General features: G+C 51.6%; 1 protein-coding gene across 3 annotated transcripts in view; it reads right to left on the bottom strand.

Annotated features, from left to right (window-relative positions):
- SLC45A3 (solute carrier family 45 member 3) overlaps positions 1–26242 on the bottom strand; it is a 32123-nt gene that overhangs the window by 4869 nt on the left and 1012 nt on the right. Inside the window, exons 2-6 of one of the 3 annotated variants that reach the window (XM_042884171.1) lie at positions 18734–18874; positions 17300–17426; positions 4147–4535; positions 3056–3883; positions 1836–2101 (exon numbers count right to left, since the gene is read on the bottom strand). In XM_042884171.1, the coding sequence (XP_042740105.1) occupies positions 1836–2101; positions 3056–3883; positions 4147–4535; positions 17300–17426; positions 18734–18874 (1751 nt within the window). Of the gene's footprint in view, positions 1–1835; positions 2102–3055; positions 3884–4146; positions 4536–6936; positions 7019–11731; positions 11824–17299; positions 17427–18733; positions 18875–26242 lie in introns of those variants that run through there. The other 2 variants (XM_042884172.1, XM_042884173.1) reach the window with 2 other exon arrangements.

The raw sequence follows: 26242 nt of genomic DNA, 5'->3' as shown, positions 1-26242 counted from the left end.
AGCAGCACTGGAATCCCCCCAGCTGCACCCAGCCCTGCCCCAGTGTGTGTCAGCACCAGGCAGCCGCTGTTTGCGCTGCCCCAGGCCACGGCTGCACTTCTGCAAGGCAAACAGTTTCAGGTCCCATCAGAGATGAGAAACCAGACTGGAATTTCACAGAGCAGGAATCAGCTTCCAAAGGTTTTCCTTGCAACAGCCAGGCTTTGCTCAGCTGCTCACTGCACCCTTCAGCCCCTCGAGTCTGGGCTCAGAAGCACAACCCCAGGCTGTCACATATCTCACGTGGAGCACAAAAGTCTGCCCACATGGCTCCTGCTACCACCAGGAAGGGCACTGTGTGATCCAAACTTGGATGTGCCCCACATTTCCAGCCTTTTGCGTCGATGCTCCCAGAATCCTGCTCAGGTTAGGACTTCAGATGCTCACAGGAGTGAGCATGGTGAGGATATATGCTCTCAGATCAGCCCATGTAATACAGCACGCAACCCAGGGGCTGCTGCCACCATCAGCAGCTTCGTCTCCCTCTACATTTGATGGCAAGTGGTGGCAATGAGGAACCTCTCCCCAAGCCCATGTGTGAACATTCACCACGCCACTCACCGTGCCCTCGGGTGCTGTTAGAACATGTGGGTCTTTTCCACCCATTCCAGACAAGGTTTAGTGGCTATGCAAAGATGGGAGGGCATGAAGCAGAACGGAGTGACTTACAGAGCCTGCACACAGCATGGAGCTCCAGCCAAGGTGGGCTGCCAGCTGTCACCACAATCCTGCATGGGATGGGAGTCACAGCTGCTCTGGGTGCCCCTCTGCTGATTCAGTTTGGAAGCAGTTCAAATAAATGAAAGGTGAAAAAGAAAGAGAGGGAAGAAAGGAAGCGGGGAAGAGGGAAGGCAAGCAAAAGTGATGATGGATTTCAATAGTCAGAGGAAAAAAAAGTGATGAAGGTGGAGAACATCCTGCATGGGGATGCCTACTGTGGGTCTCCCTGCAGCCTGCTGGAGTTGGAGGAAGAAGGAGAAGCCTTCAAGCTAAGACAACAGAAAGACCAAACCCAGCTGTGCCCCATCTCATTGCACTTGGAGCTTTTGCCCATCAAGCAGTTGGATGTGTGGCCTTTGCACTCACAGCCTGTGGGGTTTGGTTCTGCCATGTCCGTAAGAGATCCCAGCCAAGCACTCCTTTATCTCCCTGTTTTGGACACAGTGCCTGCTGCAAATCGGGACAGGTTGGTCAGAAGCATTTGTTCAATGTGAACATCTGGATGCCTGCAGTGAGAACTTCTCCTTATTTCACCATGGGGATGAAAGGGCTGCTCTCAAGCCACAAATTAATTGTGCATTTGCAGCACAAGAGAAACTCCTATTAATCCTGTGCACAACTCAGGAACCTCCTAAGACTTTCCCACAAGAATATCATCTATGGGATGGCATTACTAGCTTTGGTGCTGGTGTCAGAGGGGTTTCAATGTCTGTACTTCTTGGAGCCAGAGGGATAGGAAGAATCGTAGTTTACGTTTCACTGATCTTCATTATATGGACAAAAATTGTAAACGGGGCCTCGGGTCAACAATTCTGAGAGCACAGAGGGATTCTGGACGCCACTTTTCATTCACTTCTCTCTCCCATCCTACTCCCACCCCAATTCTTAACACTTCCTAATGCTAGTCATGAACAGGCAGTTCTCAGGGCAGGAGATGCTGAGCTCTCTTCTCTCCTAAATGTCATGGGAATCTTCAGAGAGGACACAGCTTGGGGATAAGAGGTGAAGGAAGAGAACCTTTGTGTGCTCCCACTGCACACCCAAGCTGTGCTGGCAGCTCCAGAGCAGATCCCTACCTGTTTCTCATGATGGTACAGCGATGCCAGCGTGTACGGCAGGATCTGGAGTGCAGAGAAGGTGAAGCCCGTCAGAGCAGCAGAGATGGTGACAACAGTGACACTGTGGGAAAGGCACATGACAAAGGCAGCAGCAGGGAAGAACACCACGCTGGCCAGGTACACAGCTCGTGTCCCAAACTGCTTCACCATCCGATCCATGATTGTCGAAAAGAAAATGGAGGTGACGCATTGCAAAAAGAGTCCCAAACTTCCCATCCGGACACCTGCAGGGAAACAGAGGGTCAGACACTGCTACAATGGCTCACAATGGGCCTCAGGCAGCTGAGCACCTTCCAGCCTCAATCTGCCCCTGCGGGGTCTGACAGCGTTGCTCCTGGACTCCTCGGCCTGACTGCAGGGGCGATGGGAGGTGGGAATCCTAATGGCGTTCTTCTGTAAAGTTCTTGTTCTCACCTTATTCTAGGCCAAGATCTGTCACCTGCCCATAAACCAGGATCTGTTATCTGATGCCTAAAGCAGCAACGGAACAAAAGGAGCAAGAAATTGTGCTTCAGCCAAGGGAAAGCATACAACAAGCACTGAGCAACTGCCGTATCCGGTAGCAATCTGGACCTCACCCTCTGCAAAGATCTATCAGATTTCAGGGAATTAAAACCATTAACTCTTTGAAGCGAGGATCATTACTCAACACGTGTTTCTGTGACTGCTAGCACAATGCAGCCCTGACCTGCAGGAAGCTTTACAGTGCAAGTGTTAAATAATAATTAAGCTCCTTCTAAGTTAAACAGACACTTGGCACAAAGAGGCAGTGTATTGCAGAGGCAGTGAGTGGAAAACCTGGAGGGCAAGGTACACAGCTGGGGAAGGAGGGCCAGGGAAGTGCCTCCAGGAATAATAGATTTAGATCTGTGGGGGGAAAGAAGGGCTGAATGGTGGAGTCAAGGCTCTGGGGCAACTAAACAGAGGACAGCAGGCAACAACAGTGAGTCCCAGGCTGGGGCTGCACTACCAGCTCTACTCCTGTGCTCAAAGAACAGATGTGTTTCCCTATTTGATCCAGTGTGGGTCGTGGCAAAATGCTTTCTCCTGACCCAGCTGCAGCAAACCTAGTTTAACTGTGTTTTTGCATCACTGGCAGAGCTGAACCCATTCCCAGCTCCCTCTAAATATTCCTGTAGCCTCAGAAAAAAAAACGAACAACCCAGTTTATTTCTTACCTTCATCATAACGGCGTCTGGCATCTGTGCCTGGCTTGGCTCTGGGGACACCATGGTACAGCCCTTCCCCAACAAAGTCCGTGTAGAACAGCATGAAAGTCATGAGTGCCATCCAGCTGCAGAGCTCAGCCACAAACAGGCGCCGGATGACCTTGGGGATGCGGCAGTAGAGGCTGTGAAGCCGTGGCACCAACGTGCAGAGGTTTCTCAGGGCCTGCATCATGTGCCTGGCCTGCAGGAGGCTCGTGGAGAGCTGGCAAGAGCAGCAGGCAGAGGGCGAGGGCTTAGGGAGAGCATCCTTCAGTGCTGGGCCATCCAGAGCATCTGCTTGAGCGGCTGCTTCTTCGGTCACAAAGAGCGTGGCCAGCACACAGCCAAGGAAAATGACAGCGAGGAGGCTGAAGAGGCACGTCTCCTGTCCTCCCAGGTACGGGGCCAGAAAGCTGGCCCCCCAGTCAATGGCTGGAAGCAGGTAGCCAATGCAGCCCCCAAGGCTGATCATGAAGGCGTACATGGAGAAGGCTTGGCGGCAGTTGTCTGGCTCCTGGAAGAGGTCTGAGAGCAGTGCCTCCAGAGGGGTGAAGCAGACCTGACCGCAGAAATCCAGCAGCCCAATGCCCAGGATGAGGAAGGCGATCTCCAGAGGGCGAGGATTGAGGGCAAACAGGCTGGCCAGGGTGCTGGAGTGAGGGATGATGAAGAGGCTCAGCAGGACTCCCAAGCACAGCACCCAGATGAACGGCCGCCTTCGGCCATAGCTGCTGTGCCAGTGGTCGCTGGCAGATCCAATCAGTGGGACAAAAACCAGGCCAAGGACAGGTCCTATCCCTGGAGCAGAGAAAGAAGTGGCGTTAGGAGACAGATCTGGACGGGACGTACATCTGTGTGCATGGTAACAAAAGCCTGGGGCATTTCTGGAACTCAGTGGGCTTCAGTGGGTCACAGCCTCCTCCTCAAACACGAGGCTGCCCCAATATCACAGCAGTCCTGCAAACAGCCCCCCCAAACACACACACACACACACTTGCATGCCCTCATCTGCCCCCCAAAGGAGAAACAAACCCCACATGGATAAAGGAGAAACTGCCTACCCAACACCATGGTCATGAACTTCTCTTCCACGCCCACTTCCAGGAGCAATGGAGGCACGTAGGTGATGCCAGCAGCCAGGCAGACCTCCAGCCCGAACGTCAGAGAGTTGAGCAGCAGGAGCTGAGCCCTGCGGTTGTGCAGGAGCACATTGAGAGCCATGCTGTCCCTCACTGCCCGTGGGCTGCAGCACTGCAGCACAACCCGCGGTGTCCCACAGGCAAAGCCTGCAGTTTCTTTTCCCTGTCTGCTGGACAGATGCTGCCTCCCATTTTTAGCATCGGTGAACGAAGCGTCTTTTCCTCCTGCTGAGAGATGTGGTCCCAGTAATGTCAAGTGTGGGCAGGCAGGGATCTGCTCTGTGCTCACCCTTCTGCTCACATGATGTGCTCTAAATAAAAAAAAGGAGAGCTCGTTAGACAAGCAGGGGAAAGGGCTCAGACCTGGTGCTGCATGGACACATCACAGCTGAAGGAGGCAGCCCTGACCCAAGGGCCCCTGGGAGAGCCGTGGGCTTCTGCGACTCGTGCTGGGCTGCTCTCCAAGGGCTCACGGCAGGTGAGATGGGCACCTGTCAGAAGTGATTTGGGAAAATCCAATCCTGCCTTCGGGCTACAAGAGGTTTAACGACCCCTCGGTGTCCGCTCAGCCTCATCTTGCAGTGGAACAGAGCCACAAAGGGCAGATCCTCCTAAAGGACGTAGCGTCCCTTTTCCCAGTGAAATCAATTAGGAGCCCCTGTCTGAGGACAGAGCGTCCCCAGGGACACTCTAGAGACCTGAGCCATTGCTTAATGATAGGGACACCTCCTACCCAGCTCCTGGGGAAGCACTCACCCAAATCCTGCTGCCAGCCCCCAGCACGGGGCGCAGGGAACAGATGGTGCCTCTGTGGAGTTTCACAAACAAACCTGACCCACTTTATCCCTAACAGTGAGCGGCAATTACCTTCCTCATTAGTCTGAGTCATTTATTTGCCCTGTAACACGCACCCTCTTCCCAGCTTTCTTCCGAGAGGAGAGGCCACCAGATCTGGAAGGGGTCTGAGCAAATAAGGGAAGGCAGCAGGTGCTGCTTAGAAGTTTGTAAGGATTGTGCCACCGTGCCAGCTATAAGCAAAGCAACAGCACAAGGCTTCCAGTATCCAGCCCCCTCCACCAAACTGTTCTGCTAAAAGCAACTCGGGAAGATGGTCTGTGGTTATGCTGAGAAAGGCAGAGGGTTTATTTAGCAGTGGGGTGACGTTCAGCTCCTGCACAGATGTTGCTTCGGGAGTAAAACAAACTGCTGCCTCGTTCTCAGGGATTGATCCATTCTAACCTCATTCCCTGAATAGCCTGCCAGGGGGTTTCTCTGCATGGACACAGCAGGTCTTGCTGTCCTGATCATGGATATCACCAGGGCATTCAGGAGGAGCACTTCATCTCCACCTGCCCCATCTGTGGGTGCAGGGTAGCAGTGGCTGTGTACAGCACTCTCAGCAGGAGGAACAAGGTGAAAATCCAGTTTCGCAGTCCTATCCCCCAATAAATTCTTTGTTTCAGCTGGAGGAAAAGCCATCTCCTCCTACAGGGAACACTTCCAGGCCAACACATGTTCCTGTCCCCAGCTCTGAGGGATGGACACGGCTGGGCAGTGCTGGAGGAGCAGCAGTTTTACAAAGACAGAAGCATCGCTCACTGCTGCAGGGAAGGGGCGCAGCTCCCCAGCTGAGGAGCTGTCAGGCTGCCAATTACACACAATAAGCACTGATTATTTTCCTACCAGAACCCCTCACCTTCCTTCTCCGCGCTCCCTCAGACCTTGACTGTCACAAAGGATATCTTCTTTTAACAACTGGGAACATTTAAATGGCTCGCTCAAGGTCAAACAGTGAGCTGACAGCAGAGGGGGGGAGAGCAGCAGCTCGCCTTTTAATCTCTGCACATCACTTCAAAGGAACTCAGAAGCCCCAGCTATGCTCAGAGCCACTCGGTCTGCAAGGAAGCGACTGGGGGCAGCAACCACCTTTCTCAGTTGTGGGCCAGACACAGGATGTCAGCCTTGCTCCTTGGTGATGGGTACACAGCTGGCTGACAGCCTCAGGATAGGAAGTTAAGCTGCAGCTCTGGCTCCAGCAGAGGAAAAAAGCAGCTCTCAAAGCAAAACCCACGGATCCTCCACCACTCTGAGCTGCATCTGGATGGGTGATGCTGCGTTACCGGCTGCTGAAATCCCACTGCTGTAGCCTGGGGGTGTGGAGAGCTTATGGAGGGAAACGTATCCCACCTTGAATAGAAAGTAAATGATGCCTCACACATACGTACGCACAAGGAAATAAAATCTTCTGCTCTTTATCCTGGTGATATTGCTAGCACTGATTAACCAGCTGGCACTGGGGAGGAAGAGGGAAGCTGTACCTCTCCCCGACTGCCTGAGAACTTCGGCTTAAGGGAGAGAGGCTGAATTTCTCGCCAGTAAAAAAGAAGAGACCCATCTCTTCCCCTCTCCACACCCTCAAAGGACTTCAATGAGGAAACAGATCTCATTGTACCCAGCGGTGATTCCCATGGGCAGCCAGAGATCAGAACTTAGCAGCAGCAACCAAGTCACAGACAACAGATGATCATGCACCTCCTGCTCTTTAAGCTGCATTCTGTCCCAGTGTTTGTTCACTACCTCTTTATTTTGCCCACGGAGGGGCTGAGTTGGAAGGAACTGCCAGCACAGACTCCAAAAGCCTGTTGGTCTGGCAGGATGGGGCAGAGAGGTGGAAAAGGGAAAAGTGTCAGGCTTGCAAGAGCCAGTACTCACCTCCTCCATGCTGAGCAGGACAGCAGATCCCTGCAGCACTCCCCTGAGCCAAGCCTGGGTACACAGCATTCAGGCAAAGCTATTTAAGCGGTGTGCAGGCAAGCAGAGGTGGAACCGAGCAGCAGGTACACACGAGGGTTTGGTTTCAGGGCCCTCCCTGCCTGCTGATAACAGCACGTGGTGTGTTATTAGCAGCACAGCCACACCTGAGCTGGGCCCCTTGTGGATGGTGCTGAGCAAACACAGGCTGCCAGCAGCAGCCTCACAGAGCCCCTGTCCCAAACCAGCTCAGAAGGAAATGCCCAGACACTGGCTCACAGCTGAACCTTGCCCAAAGCCCTGCCTTGGTGCCAATGTTTGTCACCTCTGATCTGCTGGTGCTTTGCAAATGGCTCCTCTGCAGTGCAGGTGACAGGGCAGGGATGTGCAAATGGGGCTGCTGTCACCCAGCTGAAGCACCACGCTGCTCCTCCCTGCTGAAAGGCCCGGCTCTGAAACAGGGCATTATTATTTTATTACAAGACGATGAGATGTTGCCTTCAGCTCTGCAGGTGACACCTGGCTCTGAGCAACAGGCCCAGCAGAAGACCTGACACCTCATTTAAAATGCTAACCTCTTCCAGAGCCATTTGTCTGGCAGACTCTGCTGGAGGACTGCTTGGAGCTGCTGCTCTGACCCTTCATCTCAATGCAGGGGAGAGATCTGTGGCTCAGCAGCATTCATTCCTCACACCCAAGTCGGCAGAACACTGCTCCTCCGATGCAGTGGGACCTGATGCACCTCGTGCTGAAGAGCCCTCCATCATCAGCTGGGGTGGCTGGCCAGAAAGCTGCAGGACAGAAAGCACTTTTTGCCCTCTGGCCTCAGTTTCCCCAAGCTGCTACAACACAGACAATGTTTGGACACAATGCCAAGCGCCTTGACAAGGGTAACAGCCACCCCCCACTCTCTGCCTAAGATTTCCTGCACACAGAAGCAGAAGGAGCCACATGTGGGACTTTCTCCCAGCTTTTACTGAGTTGTGGTGCCTTGGAGACATCACCTGCTGTGAGCACTAAGGCTTTTCCTCTGCTTCTGCAGGAGAAACGCAGCACCTTTTCACGCTGGCTTTCTGTTTTAGTTTTAAGCTTGCAAACCAAACTTTTCCTTTCCTTCCTCTACAGAGAAACAGCAGATCAACACCCGGAGGCTTTCAGCTGGCACCAGGAGGAGGGCGGTCCTGGAGCAGCTCCTACCAGCCACCCCACCTCAGCCTGCCCAGCACCCAGAGCCAGGACATGAAGGGCTGCACCCCTGGTGCCTCCTGCACCCACTCCCCTCCCTGAAAGCACCCAGGAGGAAGGCAGGCTGGGCTGCCTGCATCCCACTCACCTGGCAGCACCAGGGGTGAAGCCAAGAAAACCAGCTTCAGGGTGTCCATTTCTTCCCAGGTGTTGGGCTGGCACATGGGATGCGTGCCATTGCCATGGCCTGAGGGCAGTGCCCACTACAGAAAAGCTCTGACACACATTCACCCCATCTCGAAGCATTGCAGGTACAGCATGGCCATGCAGGGGGAAGCCCAATGTGAACCCCAGAAATGTGCCAGCAGGTGCACAGGCACACGGAAACACTGAATGCACTGCTGATATCACACACAGGGACTCATTCACGGAGCAGTACAGCACGTAGAAAGTTAACCTCCCACTTCCTTTCTCAGGGCAGAGGCTCCGGGTCACAGCTTTTGCTTTCAGATGGCACAAACCTCACAGCACCCAGAGAAATATATTAAAAGTAGAGTTTGGGCGCAGTTGTGTGGCTGAGAAAAAGTCGTGGGCTCCTCAGGAGGATCCACATCTTACTTCTCCTTAATCTTCCCAGTCACTGCAGGCACAGAAGAGCTGAGATCTCCCTGCACGCAGCTGCAACCTCCCTGATTTACGGCTGCCATGCACCTAGCCCTGGTTAACAAACAGCTGCAGCAACCGTCAGACCACAGAGGATGAGATTCTCCTGTTGTTTGCAACCTGCCAGGACTCCGTAATAAGCCGAGCTCTTTCGTATGCAGGAAATAATTACCCCACATAATTGCCAAGGCTGGAGGCAGGCAGTGCTGCTGGAGGTGGTGCAGCCCCACACCTTGCCTCCCCTCCGTGCCACAGATTGGATGCAGAAACGCATTCCCCACGAGCAGCAGAGAGAGAGGGGAGGGCGAAGGGTATTGTCAGCCCTTGGGTTTCCATTCACACCCGCAACGTTACATTTCCAACCTTCCAAGGGGCTCTTTATGAACGTTATTAATTCCCCGCTCCCTGGAAGCCCTTTGGAAGAAAAGGGTGGGAGCGAGCACAAGAGCGAGCGCTTAGGGAAGGGCTGTTCATACAGTGCCAGATCCTTTCACAGCTATCAGTGTCCATTCACCGCAGCTGAATGTGAAATACACCATGGAGAATAGCTCTGGCAGCCTCGCGCGGGATGAAATGGAAAACTCACCTGACCTCTCCTGACCCTCTCCCCTTACCCCCCTCCTCCCCCCCCCTTTCAAATCTCCTTGACCCCATTCACAGCGTGGGGAGAGGGGAGTGGTCATTAATGGGAGAATCGTGATGTATTTAGGCTCTGTGAATTAACTCTGCGTTTCCTTTGAGCTCGGGGCTCCATTATATGGGCAGCTCGGCTTAGGGAAGGAGCAGCAGCGGGTGGAAATCCCCTTAGACCAGAACAAGACCCGAGTGCCACTGCCTGTTTGAAATCCTCTCCCTTACCCCACAGCACCCAGCAGCTCAGATGCTGGGAGATATGAATCCAGGATGAGCACTGGGTGCTACAGATGCCTCAGGGGATGCCCAGAGCGGCTCCAATGCCTTCCATGTTTGTTCATAATGAGGCATTGCATTTGTTCAGATTGAGAGCTGCGCTTTGGTGCTGCGTGGAATCACCTCCCTGCAGCACCCACCCATTCGGTTTCGCTGCTCTCAGAGCTACCAAAAGGGCACAGCTCCACTCATGCTTGGCATTTCCTCGAAGGACAGATGGATCCCTGCCCAATGCATGCTTGCACACATTTTCAGGGGGCTGTGGGCCACCAAACCACACCGCACCACCTTATCCATGGCTGCTGGAGCTCACTAGGATGGGGTTTGGGATGCAGCTTCCAGCCCTGCCACCTCAGAGCTGTTGCGATCCATCCATGGCCACCTGGGAGCAGGGGGAGGAGGCAGGTGAGTGCTGAGCACCTTCCTTGCTTTGCAGCAGAAAGGATGTGAGGAGCAGGTCAAGATCTGTCCCCCTTCTGATCAACTGGACAAAGCAAAGGCACTGGGGCAGGCTAAGAGCAGCAAACAAAGGTCTCTATGAGATGGAGGAGAGGGTCAGAATGTGTTTTTAAGAAAGCACATAAGGAGAGGATGCTTTCCTGTCCTGGTTAGCTGCACTGCTCACATAGAGAGGAGACTTTCCAGAAGCAGGGAGAGCTCTGCCCTGCCTGCCCAGCGCTCCACACTTCTTCATCTGCACCAACAGAGCTGCCACTGCAGAGCATCACTCCTCATCACCACTCATCCTGAGCTGAAACCAGCTCTGCATGGAGCACCCCCAGACCCCCAGACATGGCTTGGGGCTCTACATCAGAGCTGCAGCTTTCTTTTGCTATGGCACAGCCTGAGCTCTTGCTTTCACTCACAAGAGAAGCCAATGTTCTGGGGGTGGGAGGGGGAAACAAGATGATGCAGTTCCGCTTTCTGCTCGAGTTCATTTCTGCTGTTTAAAGTACTGCACCCATCACTTGCTCTGACTCAGCCTTTCCTCCACCCCCTCCTTCTTTTATTCTTTTTTTTTTTTAATTATAATTATTTTTAGCAAGAGAATAAAAACCTAAATCAAGCTGGAGAGGAGGAAAATAAATGAGAAAAGCCCCCTGCAGGTGCCCCCCTTCTCAGCAGTGCCGTAACGGGCCCAGATTATATCCAGCACCTCATGAGCAGCGTCTGTATTTATCTGTCAGTGTGCAGAGCCCACCCTGCTGAGTCCTTTTCTCTGGGGGTTCTCACTCTATGCCCATCCAGCAGGCCCACAAAGGGGATTATGGAGAGCTCCCCCCTCTCCAGTCCTGCAGGGTAATCCATCAAATTATCCCTTGCAGGCGTCGCTGTCCTCTTCAGAAAGGGGGGGAAAAATAAGAAAAAAAAAATAAGAAAGTGCTCCCAAGGCTTTTAAAGGCACTGAAATTTACACTTGAGCCTGAAACGCTCCACCCAGCTGCCACAGCCCTCTGCACAATGTTGTGAAGGGAACACCGGGCAGCGAGGAACAGGAGAGGGACACTGTGGATGAAGGCCAGTGCCCTACAGGAGCTCAGCCCCATAGAACCAATGCAGTGTGCACCCCACTGCTGCGTGCTGGGAAGAGATGGGAGGTGGTGGCCGTGCCCAGGGCAGCCCCAGCCCTCTTCTGAGATGAGACCCCGACCCCACTGTCAATCCACGCAATCCCACAGAGCCCTGCAGAGCACTGATGCACGCAATGGGCTTTTCCAGGTGCTCCCCACAAGCAGTGCAAAGCCAAAGGAAGACCACGCTCACCAAAACTCTTCAATATTGAATCCACTTTTCCCTCCACTGCAGGTATCTAAGATAATAATGGTGTGGGCTTTTCGGATCACTTCTGGCATCCTGCACGAGCATGAAGTGCAAGCTCAGCTCTGGAGGATGACTTTCAGCACGTGTAGAAAACACACGGCTGTCCCAGCGCAGCTCACAACACACAACTGCTGAGCTTTAATCACTGGTGCTGACTAGAAGAAAAAAAAATCCCCACCTGTTACAGAGAAGAGAGGGCAGAAACCCCAGCTGCTTCACACGGTGTCTGCTTTGCCACGGCTGCTTGCAGGGCTGAGAAAACGGGAAGTGAAATTGGAACTCGTGGTTTCCACGCAAAGCACAAATTGCTGCGTAACGGCACGCCTGAGTCCCTGCTGCCCCTCCTGCCTCCAGCACAGCTCTGGGACTTCCAGCCCATCAGAAGGCTTCTCCATTTCTGGCTTTACTTGGAAACTTGTGACAGTCACAGGGACAGCACTGATGTCCCAGGTCTGTGTATGGGGAAGAGAGGAGAGCAGCTGGCCCCAGCAGCACGGCACTGCAACCAGCACGGACCTCTGCAGCCCCTTTTGCTTCAAGTTTTGGGAGCGTGACCTCACGCTCTTCCTCAAAGGCCAGACTTTTGAGTCCTAGACACACACAGAACGAATGGGCTCTTTTGTAATCACATGCTAGTTAGTCCATTTTTTCATGGTAATTTTCTGGTCTGCAATTCCAGTTATTTGTGTCCCCGTCACAGAAGCTGGATGCTAACATATCGCTCAGGAGCCCTTTGACCCCCGCTGGCAGGTTGGTGGGTTTCTCCCTCTCTGTTTTCTGTCTCTAAAAATGAGGTCACGGCTTTGAACGAGACAAAGAGCCTTTGCAGTGTGAGGAACAGCCCCAGGACAGCTGTGAGTGCAGAGCCCCGTCCATCACATCGGTCCCTGAGCACGTGAGAGGCAAACGAGCTGCTGCAACGCTACAGGAGCAGCAGCATTTCCATGCACCCGGGGTAGCAGAGCTCTGCACGGGCTCTGTCAGCAGCCAAGAGGTCGTTCCTCATTACAACAGACCAGTCATGAGGTTTGGGTCTGAAAATGAGAGATTCTACGATTTCACTTCTGCCCGAAACCGTCTAGATAACAACAAAGATAAGAAGCAGTCAGATGGTATTTTTTAAAGCAGATAAGCTTCACTGAGAGATTGTTAGAGGGAACTTCAGGAGTCTTCTGCTTTCCTCATTCTCATGATCAGTTTCGTGTATCAAGGACTCCACACATGCAAGGATTCCGTGCCGTGCCATAGCCATCCATGCAGAACTCACAGCACCACCGACCTGCTGTAGGGAACCTGCTTTGGCAGGGGGGTTGGACTCGATGATCTCTGGAGGTCCCTTCCAACCCCTACAATTCTGTGATTCTGTGATCTATCAGGAAGAGGAGGTTTTTCCTTCTGAGAAGACAAGGCTCAAAGCTGCAATTCCTATAGGCAGCAAATGGAGCAAAGCATTGTGCACCCCTCACCTCTCCTCACAACCAGGCTTCCAGCTCCAGGTACCAGTGAGGAGTTCAGGTCCAAATCTTCCTGAGTTTTGCAGAACATCTGTTGCTTAGATTCGTGCCTTGGTGTGGAGTGCATCCACCAGGGAGGACGGGCAGGAGGCGATCTGAGCTCCAAAGTTACTCAGCACTTGCTGAAAAGGTTTGCTGTAGCAGCAGAGGCTAAGTGGGAGATTGTGCACTGCAGACTCTCCAAGCAGAGGTGGGATCATTCTCTCCATATTGCCTACGTTTACTGGAGTAAAGTTCAGCGAGCCACAGATGAAGCAGAAGGACCTCTGCTATCCCTGCAGGGTGCTCCAGGCAACTCATGTGGGGCCACACGGTGCTGCCATGCCCAGCAAGAGCCAGGACACAGGGGTTATCACCAGCACCGACCCCGGCTGTTCTGGCTCCACACCAGCATGTGCTAACTAGTCCCAGTGGCACTGTCCTGCTGACGGAGGGGATTGCCAGCATTCCCTGCTCTTGCCCCAAAGGCTCATTTGTGGCTATCGGTGTTGGACACAGACAGTGATGAATGGAAGTATCTGGGGGGGGGGGGGAAGAAGGGACAGCACAAACATAGACTGTGTTCACAGAAATCAAAGATGAAAGAGGCCCTGTTGAATCATTCACTGCTGCAGGGCTGCTCCCAAACAACACATTCTCCAGCAGTTTGTCCAGTGGATGGATGGATCTCAAGCACTGAGGTTGCAAGAATAATACCTGTAGGCTGAGGGACTTCACAGCTGGAAGCACCCTTCCCACCTGCCCTCCCTCTAGTTGCCCTCACGCCCTTCTCTTCACCTGCATGGTCTGACCCCCCCTCCAGACCACACTTTGCCACTCTCCCAAACCTGGTTTTAGTCAGTCCTCAGGAAAAGCCACCCTTCCCAACCCAATAATTGCTGCTCCGGCCTTGGCTGCAGCACAGCAGCCTTTTGTTCCAGCACAGCTCCAGCTGCTCCCGCCGCCGTGCACACAGCAGCTGTTTGTCACAGCACACCTCTTGGATCCAGCAGCACCCACACAAAGCCCCCTCCTGTCACCACACATCGGTACCCGGTACGCACGGAAATGGAAAGCTGCTGTCCTCTCATTGCTTCTTTGTGCTCCATCTCTTTGTATTTACGAGCTGCCTCCAGCCCAGACCTACAAGGGCGCTCTCTCTGCAAGTGGAACAATCCTTTATTCTGTTTGCACAGCTCCAAGCAAAGCAGGAACATCCTGCAGAGAGCAGCACAAGCAACAAGCGCTGCAGAGCGAGGACATCCAGCAGCAGCACATTGGCCCAGATGCTGTGGATCACTGAGCCACGTTGGGTGCTCTCTCTCCAAGCAGAGGATCAGAGCAGCTCCAGACAGAGCACTGCTCTGCAGCCAGCGTGAATTCAACAGCAGGCAACTCTTGGTGTCCTTGGAGAGGACAGGGCGGGCACACCTACATCCACTGAGCAAAGAGCCACTTGTCTGCTTTTTTCCTATAAATAAAATGCAGGTAGTTGGGAGGAGATGGCAGAAGAGCAGCGGGTGTGAGGTCTGAGCACTGGGAGGTCAGATCCCAGCAGGATCTCTGCTAACACTGGGTAATGAAAGCGCAATTTCTGAGTTTTATTGCATGCCCCATCTCAGCAAAAGTCGTAACCCATAAATCCAAAGCAGGATCCGGATGCTCTCCTCAACTGTGCACAAATTGGCTCTAGCCTGCTCTGCAAGAACATTAACGTCATTTGAGTGCCGACATCTCGCACGGATTTGAGTCACTGCACTCATTATATTTGCATTTTTCCTTAAGTCTTAAATCCTAGAGACAAACAGCCACAGAGAACTTCAGCTCCCAGCAGAGCAAAGGGAGAGCCAGCCCGCTCCCTGCATGGAAGAGAAGGACCTCAGACCTCACAGGCTGTTCTCATGTGCTTCTCCAGCAAGGCTTCCCTCCAATGTAAGATGGAACAGGCCCTGGAGGCGGCCTGGCAGCAGCTCCTGTCGGTGTGCAGGCAGCAACTGGAGAGTGAGAATTCATGAGGTCTGCTCCTCCTCTCGTGCAGGATAGCAAAATTAAACTCATAGTTTTGGGCTGCAAGAGGAACTGCCATGCTAGGGTATGAAAACAAGGAGGGAACAAATCTGAGGACCTCCAAGGAACAGCATGTGCAAAGTCATAATAAAATGGGTGCCTTGTATATCCGTGTCTTCAGAACAAGCAGCTCAATGGCTTTGTTGGTACATCAGCAACTTTCTGCAGCTCTACAACACAAAACTGGATTCAGAGATTCTTAAAGCAGTGATAAATAACAGCAGCACAAGAAATAGACCCCACCTGGGTGCTCCTGAATGGCATCCTACCTACTTTAAACCAGTCTAGAGCCATAGAAACAACACATAAAGAGTGGTACAGATTAGCAGCATCGTGTAAAAAGCCTACAGGGCATCCAGATCTGTTTCCATTTGCTTTCATACAGTTCTTGGAAGCAACCTGCAAACCCTCAGTGGACCCAACACAAACAGCTCCAGGTTCAGGTGCTCAGAGTGAGGCAGGGACACCACGGAGCAGCTGCCACCTCCCCAAAGCATTCATAGAAACAAATTCAGGGAGACCCATACATCTAAGAGCCACCCCTGCCCTGCTGCTTTGCTGTTCCATAGCTGTGATGCTTTTAGAACCAGCTTCTTCGGTACAAACGCTGGCAAAGCTCCTACCAGTGGCTTCTCTACAGGATTGGGCTGCTTGGGTTTTTATTACTTTTAAACTTGATTATTTATTTCAGAGAGAGCTGTGAGCACACCGCAGGAATACATGTGGCCACAGAGTGCCCCTGGGGGAAGCTTAGCAGGAGGTGTGCCACACGCACACCCATCTCTCCTAGGGACTGTGGCAATGAGCAAGCAAACCAAAAGGTTTCACTTTCCAACTCAGCCACCAGCCTGGAGATTCTGGCTTCTCACACAGCATTTCTCACTGCTGGCAACAACAGGCTACGAGCTTCCAAAAGAGATGCTGTCTGGAATACGCTCAGCACCTGCTGTCACTCTGCTGTATAGCAGTGATGATAAGCTCAGAGAGCAGCCCCTGGGATTTATATGCTTTATATGCAGGTACCTCCAGGCTGCTGCAACGCACAGCCACGAGGTTTGAGCTCAGTGCTGCTCAACCAGCAGCTCTTCCAGAAGAGGAGAAGACCCCACACCAGCTGTGCACACAGTGAGCTGCAAGACAACATACCCACCAGCAAACAGCACAGGGAGAAACTCCCCACAAGGAGAAGCTTCTCCCTAAATCCTAAGATTGGCTTCTGCCCCAAAATACAGGGATTTATATCCCTTGCAAAGCCCTCATTTAATTTCCTATTAATTCTAGAGATTCTTGCTATCCATATCAAGTTTCTAATCCTTTTTTTTTCCCCCCAAATCCCATAAGCTGAGCCCTCTTGGCTCCCACAGCATCGTGCAGGAATAACTTTCAGAGCTGAAGGCTCTGCAGGGATTGCTGCTCTCAGCTCTGTGCTGCTCCCACTGAAGGCCAACACTGTGAGCTGTGGGTCGGGCAGGTCCAGCTCACCAAAAATGAGAAGCAAATTGCAGGCAGGGTGAATAACAGGGATGGTTTAAAGGCTGGTACACGTTTTTCAGGAGCGCCCGCATGATTCCAGTGCCCAAATCATTTGGGTGCTTTTGAAGTTCTTACTCATGTTCTATTTCTATAAATCCCTGGTTATTCTCACGTTACACACACACAGAGACGCTTCTCTCCTGAGCCCGTATGGAGGACTAAACCAGCCACACACCCGAATCTGCTCCAAGCCGGGTTGCCTTCTCTGTGCTGTCCACAGAGGGGTCCGAACGAGAACCAGGAAAATCGTTGCTGAGATGTTCTCCCCTTCAAATTCAGTCTTGTTATTTTAAATGCAAGCACGAAAGCCCAGCACCTTGCCAAGCCTGCCTGCCACCGCAGTGAAAGCTCTACCCGATCCCAGTGCTCTTCTCCTCCTCCTAAAGCCGTCACTCACGGGACCACCGATAAGAGCCACAAACAACGGACGCAAACATCTGCACCATCAAAGCTCGCAGCCGTGCCCAAGGTGGGAACTCTGCACAGCAGTCGACTGTGACACACTGACACAAAACCCAACGCAGCCCCGTGTGCTCCCCCCGTACCCGAGAAGGGCTCAACGCAGCGCAAAACCACGCAGAGCCCCCCGTGAGCTGCAATGAACGCCTCCTCCTGCCACGTGCTGGCTTCCTTCGGTTTAAACATCCACTGACCTGCGCTCATAGGTGCTCACAGGTCCCCGCGGCTCCTTAGGGGGTTCGGGAGATGCCCGCTCAGCTCTCGCTCCCCAAACCTTCCGCTCGGTTGTCCTTAAGCCGAACTCGGTCACAGCAGTCGCCTCTGCAACAACGAGAAGCGTGGGAAGCGCTCCGGCCGCGGCTCCGCGAGCAGAGAGGTGCCGCCCCGCAGCCGCTCTCGCTCCGGTTCCGCACACGTCGGATTTTTGGGTTTGGCTTTCCCACAGCGATAGGCTCGAGGGGAGAATCGGCAGAGGAGAACTCCATTCGGCTATGAGCAAGCCGCAAACGCTGCCCCGAGCCCTGCGAGTCGCCCCCGGCCGGAGCATCCCCATCCCCATCCCCATCCCCATCCCCATCCCCATCCCCATCCCCATCCCCATCCCCATCCCCATCCCCATCCCCATCCCCATCCCCATCCCCGCTCCTACCTCAGCCCTCTCCCGGTGCAGCCCCAGCGCCTCCGCCGCCGTTTAAATGTGCAGGTGGGGGCGGGAGCGTGCGCTGCTACGGGCGGAGCGGGGCCGTTGGGGGGGGGGGGGGGGTCGGTCTGTCTCTGTCTGTCTGTCGTCCGCCCCTCTCCCTCCCGGTCCCGGCACCCTCGGGTCAACGAGCAGCCGAGATTTTAAGAGCCTTCCCTTCCCTTCCCCTCCCCGCCCTCTTCTTCTTCTTTTTTTTTTTATTCCTCCTTTTTCTTTCCTCCTTTCTGCTGAGGAATTAGCAGCAGCCTGAATCGTTTCTCGTTTTGTTTGGTTTTCCTAATCTATTCATTACTTGTAATTGCTCGGATTGTATGCAAATGAATTCCATGCTATGGGAAGCTTGTGACCTGGCCCCTGGACATTATTCATGGTACATGACTGCTTCCAATCACATGGCATGTGTGCGAGAGTGGGGGGAAGACAGACAGACAGACTGACCGTGGACCCACACGCTGTCTGGCCCTCTCTGAGTAATGTCTAATTGCTCTCACAACAGCCAAACAGAAATGGGAGCCGAGGAGAAACGAACACCGACCCACACGATGAGCACAGCAGCCACCCTCAAACATCTGCAGCAACGCAGGGACAGGGGAGAGGAAAAACAAGAGCACGGCTGACAAAAGCAGCTGTTCTTCGGTCCGTGCTCACAAAGGGGAGGGCGAGCACTTCAGCCCATGGCTCATCAAAAGGCTGTTGTCAATTTGTACTATTTAATAGCAGGCCGTGTGTTTTGCAATGCTTTGGCCCAGCTGCAGAAGCGTTACGGAGACGGAGTTATTTTTAATCTTCGCAGGGTCCCTCCTTTGGGCAACTCTGTACCTCTCAAGGTCAGAAATCCCATTTCCCCGTCACATTTCAGCTTGGGTCAGCAGGATGGCCTTGTTTTCACCCAGCAGCTGTTCCCTCCCTGCTTGCTGAAAGGACTCACCCGTCGTGGAAAAAGCAGAGAGGCACCTGCACGTGTTGTCACTTGAACCGATGAGGACTCGCTCGCAGCACACAAGGAGAAATGACACCCCTGTTTCCTGCAATAAGTTTTTCGGCGCTTTTAGATGCAGCCAGAAACTCACTGGAAGGAAAATAACAGAAAGCCCTGAAGAGCTAGCTATGACTTCAGCTGGTAAAGTGCCAGAGCGCGCATTTGGGTGGGGAGAGCTGCCCCTGCTCACAGGCAATTCAATATCTAGGAGCACTGCTCTTTTTATGCTCTTCCTTTGCAGCAGAGCATGCGGCTCTCACCCAGAGGATTCCTGAGCACAGGGCTGGGGCTCAGTGCTGCAAGGCTCTGCTCACACCAGCAGCACAAAGTCAGGTTTCTTATTCCCCTCTGCCAGCTCTGCCTCCAGTATGGGACCCCGGCTCAAGCAGAAACACCTGCAGGTTGGGATGGCAGGTGCTGCTGCTAAGGGGAGGCTCTGCTCCTCCCATGGGTTGTCACAGACTCTCATTTCCTTTAATAAAGTGGCACCAACGTTCACATGCTGACACAGTCAGGTAGCAGCACAGCAGTGGCAGCTGTGAGCACAGAGTGGGCTCCAATGTTCCCAGCAGAGCAGAGGAGGCTGCCAGGGCAGCACTGTGCCTGCAATGCATCTCCTGCTCACACACCTATGGGATGCCCCAATTTCCAAAACAGTGATGCTTGCCTACAGGGCCTTCTTCATAAACACCACTCAAGGGAAAGAATGCCCATGGCACTGTGCTGAGTTCCCACTCCTCCCTGCTTGGGTCCTTCTTCCTTTTACTATAGCTTTACAGACACAATCCCAGCTCCCAGCAGAACAGAGTGAGGCATGAGAAGACTGGACACTTCCTACGTGCTCCTAAATGCATCCAGCAGGTAACCAGAGGGTTCTGAAACATCAGGCCTGAGCACAGCAGTAAGAGCTTAGCACCATTCGTGCTGCTTGTTGCAGTAGATCCAGTCCTGAGCTTGTAACTGGACCAGATCGCATTGCTGAAGCAGAGCGAGGAGGTTCAGAACAATGCAGGATGGAGCCATCATGGGAATCTGCAAATCAGATTAATTTATCAAAAGAGGGAAATCAACAGCATCAACTCACATCTCAGCTGCTCACGCCTGATTAGATGGCAGCGCAGATTTGTCCCAGCCTTATCTAATGCGTCCAGCCCAGCAGAGCTCAGTTTGTGGTATCTGCTACAACCTGACAAGGATTAGACACCACCACATGCGGCACAGAACACAAGTAGCTGGTGAGCAGGAGAGGGCCCCAGCTTTACTGCTGTGCTGTGACAGCTCAGGCCATTTGGCTGCAGGTCTCTTCCTCAGACCTTCACCCTGCTGCACAGAGGGATTCCATGGATGCTCTACATTACCCTGGAAGCCACAACAGCCCCGGGTTGGCCAAAGGTAGCCTTAAACCCATCTCGTGTTTAATTACTGGGCTTGAATGCTGACTCACAACGCAAACCTTTCGCTCTCCGTAAGCCAAGAAAACAAACCCATCCCCAGCACCCCACCCAGGGAGGTTAGCAGTGAGTATTTACAGAGCACTCCGATGCTACGGTGGAGAAATATTACAGAAATGCTAACAAGTAACATACTTTGGATGTGCTCAATGCTGTGCCTTGAGCACAAAGCTGGGAATTCACTGCGTGCTCCAGGCAGAGAGATTTCCTGATGAGCTGATGGTCCCGGAGCTCTCGTGCCAGTCAGGAGCGATGCTGCCAGAAAATGGACTTTGTATAATTGTGCCTAATGTACCTTTAAGGAGAGAAAGCTGCTAGAACAAACAAAAGCAGCGCCCGGCCGTGCAGGCTGTTTATACTTGGGGTAGCCAGAGCACAAGGCTGCACTTTAGGGCTTATCTTCTCTCTCTTTCTAAACAGGAAACGCACTTTTGTTCTGAGCATTCTGGGAGAAGCCACTGGGGGAGAACCTTCAGAGCACAGGGTGTCAAAAAATGAGTGCTTCAATTCCCTGCCGAGGCCCAACGGGAGAGCACTGCAACCAGCAGGGATGCTGCTCCTAACCACTGCAGGGACATCCACAGTGAGCAGCCAGTAAGGCCAGCTGCAGGTCAGGCAAGTCTTTAATTGCTATTCCTTAATTAAGATTCTCAAGACTTAAATAATCTCATGCTTTTGGTGCTTAAGGTGTTTGGTTGTTTTTTTTTTTTGCACACACTGCAAAGTTAAACAAATTTGGTTAGAAAACAACTCTTTGGTGCAGAGGAGTCACTGGTACCCCTTGCTGGATTCCAAGGCCTTTGCAGCCAAGCAAAGACTCTGTCCCTTGTCAAAATCCTTACTGATACTACAACTGCTCCCACCATTTGCCACTCAGCATCAGTGTTACAGTTCCTGCAGGCGACGCAGAAAGAAAGCTGTCTGTGAAACTGTACTTACACGAGTGTTGCTAAACTGGGTTTGAAATGCAGGCATATCTGCTGTATTTACAGAGCATAGGACAAACATTTTAGTGTTCCCCCTGCTGTTCCCTGGGCTGCATTCTTAACCTCTGCCTCCTCCAGCCAAGCTCCTCCACCATACGCAGCATCACGCGCTCAGTTGCCTTTGCTGATTTTCAGGATGGAGCTGCAGCGTGGAGCTGCCTGCCCTCCACCAGGCAAGCTGTGGTTGCCCCTCTCCCTGCCAGGAGGGCACTGGCATGGAGGCACATCCTTGCTACAGGGAGAAACAGCCAGCCACAACAGCAGCACGAATCCAAACCACCTCACAAAGTGGAAGCTGAGCATCACCTCACTGTACAGCCTACAGGACATCACAGACACCGCACAGCACGTTGCTGCCCCTTCTCCTCCACCACTCCTCACCCTACAAATGAGGCAGGGAAGAATTTCCCAGCCAGGGTCTTCAGCCAGGTTAGGAAGCATGCCTCTGAGATAGCTCAAGTTCTCCTCACTAGATTATTCAAGCAGCTTCCCACATCCTGCCCACTTTCTTCCCACGTTTAACCGAAGGGGGTATATTTTATTTTGCTGCAGCCTGGTCACATCCCCACAGGGAAAAGCAGTGGCTTCTGGTGTCAGTTTACAACTTTCAGCTCCCAGAATAAGATTTTAGGGTCTTCCTCACGGGTTAGCCTAACTCGATTCAAATCTTGTTAGAGAAAGAGGATTTAGCTCCTTCCCACCCTGCGTATTTGGTACCTGAAACTTAAAACTGCCCTCTCTGCCTTGTCCCGCTCCGTTCTGCTAAGCTAGAGACAAAGGAAAGGATTTATTTCTGTTTCGGGTGCCAAGGAAACTGTCAGCTCCCATTCAGCCTCGGCCATTCCCCACACCACACTTGCTCAGCCACTTGCAAATGATGCACCCCATGAGCCATCCATTCGATTTCCCAGGACAGCTTCAGCCACCAGCTCTGCTGGGGACTGCATGGCAGCGGGCAGGGAGCAGTGGGATGGGGCCCTGGGCTGCACCAGGCAGAGGACCTCAGCTGAGCAGTGCTTACTAATAAAAGTCCCCCTTGAAACAGGGCAACAAGATGGAAAAAAACACATTCTTGGCTGTCAGTTCCAGCTGGGGGCCACTTTATTAATGAAATGCCACTCGTTTGCAAGTGGAAATGTAAAGTTCCAGTTCCCTGAAAAAAAATTAGGACTCCAACACTGAGAATTCCTTCCTCCAGCTGACAGCAGGAGATCCCAGCGATCGCAGCCATGCTTACCGAGGAGCATTTGCAGCACTATCTTGCTAAGATTAAAACTTTCATTTTCTTGGCTGTTTTATGACACAATTAATGGACAGATTTTTTTGCTTCAGGTAAACAACATGCACCCTGTTTATAGGACACAGCACAAATATTTCCCAGCGTGTTTACTCCCAGATACTCGTGCTGTATGGACAGGAAGTGACTGCAGAAGAAAGCCAGCCCAGCTCTGCTCCTTCCCAAAGCGCTGCCAGAAGGTCAGAGCAGCTTTGCTGGATGCAGAATTCTGCCATAGAGGACCTGAGATATCAGAGATGGAGAACACTGCCACACACTCATCTGCAGAGATGCAGAAAGCAACCCCGTAGGATCGATTCCATTTCATTCAATTAAAAAAAAGGGGATCATTAAAAGAATAAGATTTTTCTGTTCAAATCTCAAAATGATAGAGCAGGGTGAAGATACCTGTGATTTATTTACAGTCAATCCAGCTTTGTGGGCTTTCACTCGTCTTGCTCCTTTCTCCCTTTACGTGCTCTAACAACCAATTTTCTCTCACATTTCTCTATGAAGAGCTGAGTGCTGTCCCCAGCATTATGAGCCAGCAAGGTGTTCCAGCACCTGCCAAGATAGCAGCTCTTTCGCTGCTGCTGTGATATTGATGTGACAAACTTCAGTCCTGGGGATGACCAACGTGAATGTTAAGAATTGTTCTGGGATGAAACCTGGGAGATATTACTGACCATTCCCTCCCAGCCCAGGAGACTTACTGAGGGGTCCCTGGAATCCAACAGATCGCTCGTTTAACAAAGGAAGAATGGAAGCACTGCCTGAGGTCAAGACACAAGCACCACTGGAGACCCACCCCAGCAGTGTCCTAGACAGAACCCCCCCTTTTTCCATATGGTAGAGTGAGCGCTCAAATTTGATGTAACGAGAACTGTCAGAATGGGATCAGCTACAGAGAATGATCAGTTACCTCCCTTAATTCCCTCTAAGGAGCACAGAACCCTTTCTCCTGGCGTGGAGTCACCTTTGTGTAGGGCAGCTTTTTACTTTGCTAGAACCTAAAAGTCAGAGCTGGAAAAGATCAGACAGCTTTGCCATCAAAATTAACACAGGGCTGCCTGCCAGAATACCTCTTGCACCGCAGGGCAGCTCAGCAGCCTCTAGCTGGTTGGCCACAGCCACTTCTCAGAATGAAGGAATGTCCTGAAACACTCCAGCCCAACTCTACAGAGACTCAGGGCTACCAAAAGCACAGTGCTGCAGTGCTCACATCAGAAGTTTGCTCTCCAGTTAGACGGAGATCATCACCAATTTGTTTCCACTGGGTTTATTTTTTCCATGTCAAGGTCAATTGCAGATATGTTCCAATGAGGAATGTGCTGTAAGCAGCAGCTAACTGAGTCAAAGTTTGTTATCAGGGCTTACCACAGGAGGACAAAGCTTTCTCTAAACTTCTAATCCTCTTATCGCCATGCAAGCACAGCCCCCTCGTGCAGACACAGCTCTGGGATGGCGTTTCCTACTCCCTCCTTGCTCTGGGTCCAGGTTATGCCAAAGAAAAGCCTGGAGACAAAAAATAAGAGCTTTCTGAAATGTTGCAAAGTGAGGAGAAGGATTTTTGTTGCCGTTGTTTTCTTTGCTTCTTGTTGTTAAGATGCTGTTATGTCAACAGCTGATCTGCCAAGGCTGCCAGACTGGGTTTATGTCTAAAGCTTTGTTATTTGTTTTGGTGTCAGCTATGCCTTCAAGCATCCACAGACTTTGATTTTCTTAAATAATTATTATTTTTAATTTTAATGATACCGTGTTCTACCATCAGATCAGAGAGCGAGTCTCTTCCTCGTCAGGTTTGCACTAAACTGACTGAACATGCAGAAGAGATTATAGTTGAAAGAATCTTACTTGAAAAGACCTGTTTGAAAAGAGAAAGAGATAACAGTCAGTAATTTTGCATGAGAGAAACCTTCCTGCACCCATGTTTGACAGAACCAAAGTAGTTTCACTGTCCTGAGAGACCTTTGAAGTATACAGGTTTTTCTCATGAAGAAAGGTCACGGAGGAGCCAGCAGATTACTGCAGAGAAAACGAAAGAACAGTCATGTGGGTGCAGTTTCCAAAGGAGGTGACTCTGTAAGATCCACAGCCTGAGCTCAGCTCTACGATCAGATGACTTGAGGAGGATGGCAGAGAAAGGGTTTCAGAGAGAAGAGCAAGTGGCACTGAGAGCATTTAACTCAGCAAGCTGCAGAGCGCTCCAGCATCGAGCTTCTGTGATGGGACTGCAGAGAGCCCAAGGAGCCAGACTCCCCAGGCCATGGGCCCATGGCAGTTCCACCAGGCATCCTTAAGGAGCAGTGCTGTGATAATGCAAGCTCTCACACCCTCATGCACTAACTTGAATCACTATCTGGAAGTACTTATAAAGTAAAACAGACTAAGGTGATTTGTATCTTCCCACATGGCTCTTTCAAGAGCCGAACCATTTCACCACGTAGCAGCTTGACGGATGCCGTTAACTATACACTAAAAACTTTGCATTGGAAAAATTACCTTTTCATCAGGTGGCACACACTTTATTTTCTAACACAAACCAGCTATGGTTTGTTCCAGCATGAACAGCAATGAAAGAGATGCAATGGTGAACAGAGAAATAATAGAATAAAGAGCACCACTTTGGGGCATCTGCCTATGGGTTCAGCTAAGGTTAAACCTATGGAATCAATGCTAAGAGGGAGGGAGCTTCCATTGGGCAGGGCTTTTCTCCTTCCTAAACAATCTTTGGGTGCCCTTGACAGAGCCTCTGAAAGAGCCTGGCCTCTCTTACAGGAGATGCAGTCTGTCCTCACCAACGCTCAGTGCATCCATTCAGCAAAGACCTGGCAAAGACCAAACTGAGGCATATTTCTGGAAAGAAAGAAAGAAACCAAAATCCAACAAGCTCCCTTAGATTGGAGACAGTCTAATGACTTCTAGCACTGAATAATAGCCCTCTTCTTGAAAGTGCTCTATTTATGTTAATATTCATGTTTGAATCTAATGACCTTGGGAAAATAATGTGTAATAAGTCACAGAAAGATTAAAAAAATATATGCAATTTGGTCTTCTACACTCAAAAGCCACTGGTGCTGTGGGGAGACAGAGATGCAAGAGCCAGAACGAGGGCTTGCACCCAAGATGCTTTGTCTCTCCTTTTGGTACCCATGCTCAAGAAATGGCCAACATGAGAAAGGAGTTTAAAAGCCATTAAGTGGTATCACACATTTAAGGGTGCAAAACCAGTTTAGTTGGATGTGAATGAGAGTGAAAGAACCCAAACCATCTCTGAAGGCAAGGCCTGGTTCGAATGAATTCAAATGCACCATCATGATCAGCAGCGTGGCGTGAGCGCTAGGGAGAAAAGTGATGGTTCAGTGTAATAAACAGGAGTGTGCTCCAACTATTCCTTCCCTTCATTCATTTCTCAGGAAGTAAAAACTGCATGTTTTAGAAGTGACAGCGATATCCTCCTCACAAAACATTCAGCAGAAAAGCTGGGGAAAACATCAGGGCTGATGTCATCTCGAGAAAAAAACGGACTGAAGTTGTCAGCCATAAAACATTCCAATTTATCAGACATGTTTGAAAGGGAAAATGTTTGTAATGAACAAAGCTAACAGACACCGCTGTTAAGGAAAGCCACTAATTGATGATGCTGAACAAAAGCTCCTAACAAGGCCAACTGCTTAGTTAGAAATGCTTAGGGAAAAAAGATAGCGCGACTACAGGAAATTTATTGCTGCTGGAACTGTTATCT

This window comes from Lagopus leucura, unplaced genomic scaffold (genome assembly GCF_019238085.1).
Source record: "Lagopus leucura isolate 7727_CA_CO unplaced genomic scaffold, USGS_WTPT01 Super-Scaffold_100043, whole genome shotgun sequence".
NCBI classification, from domain to species: Eukaryota; Metazoa; Chordata; class Aves; order Galliformes; family Phasianidae; genus Lagopus; species Lagopus leucura.
The sequence above is the reverse complement of the archived record's forward strand: the minus strand, read 5'-3'. Positions and strand labels throughout refer to the sequence as shown.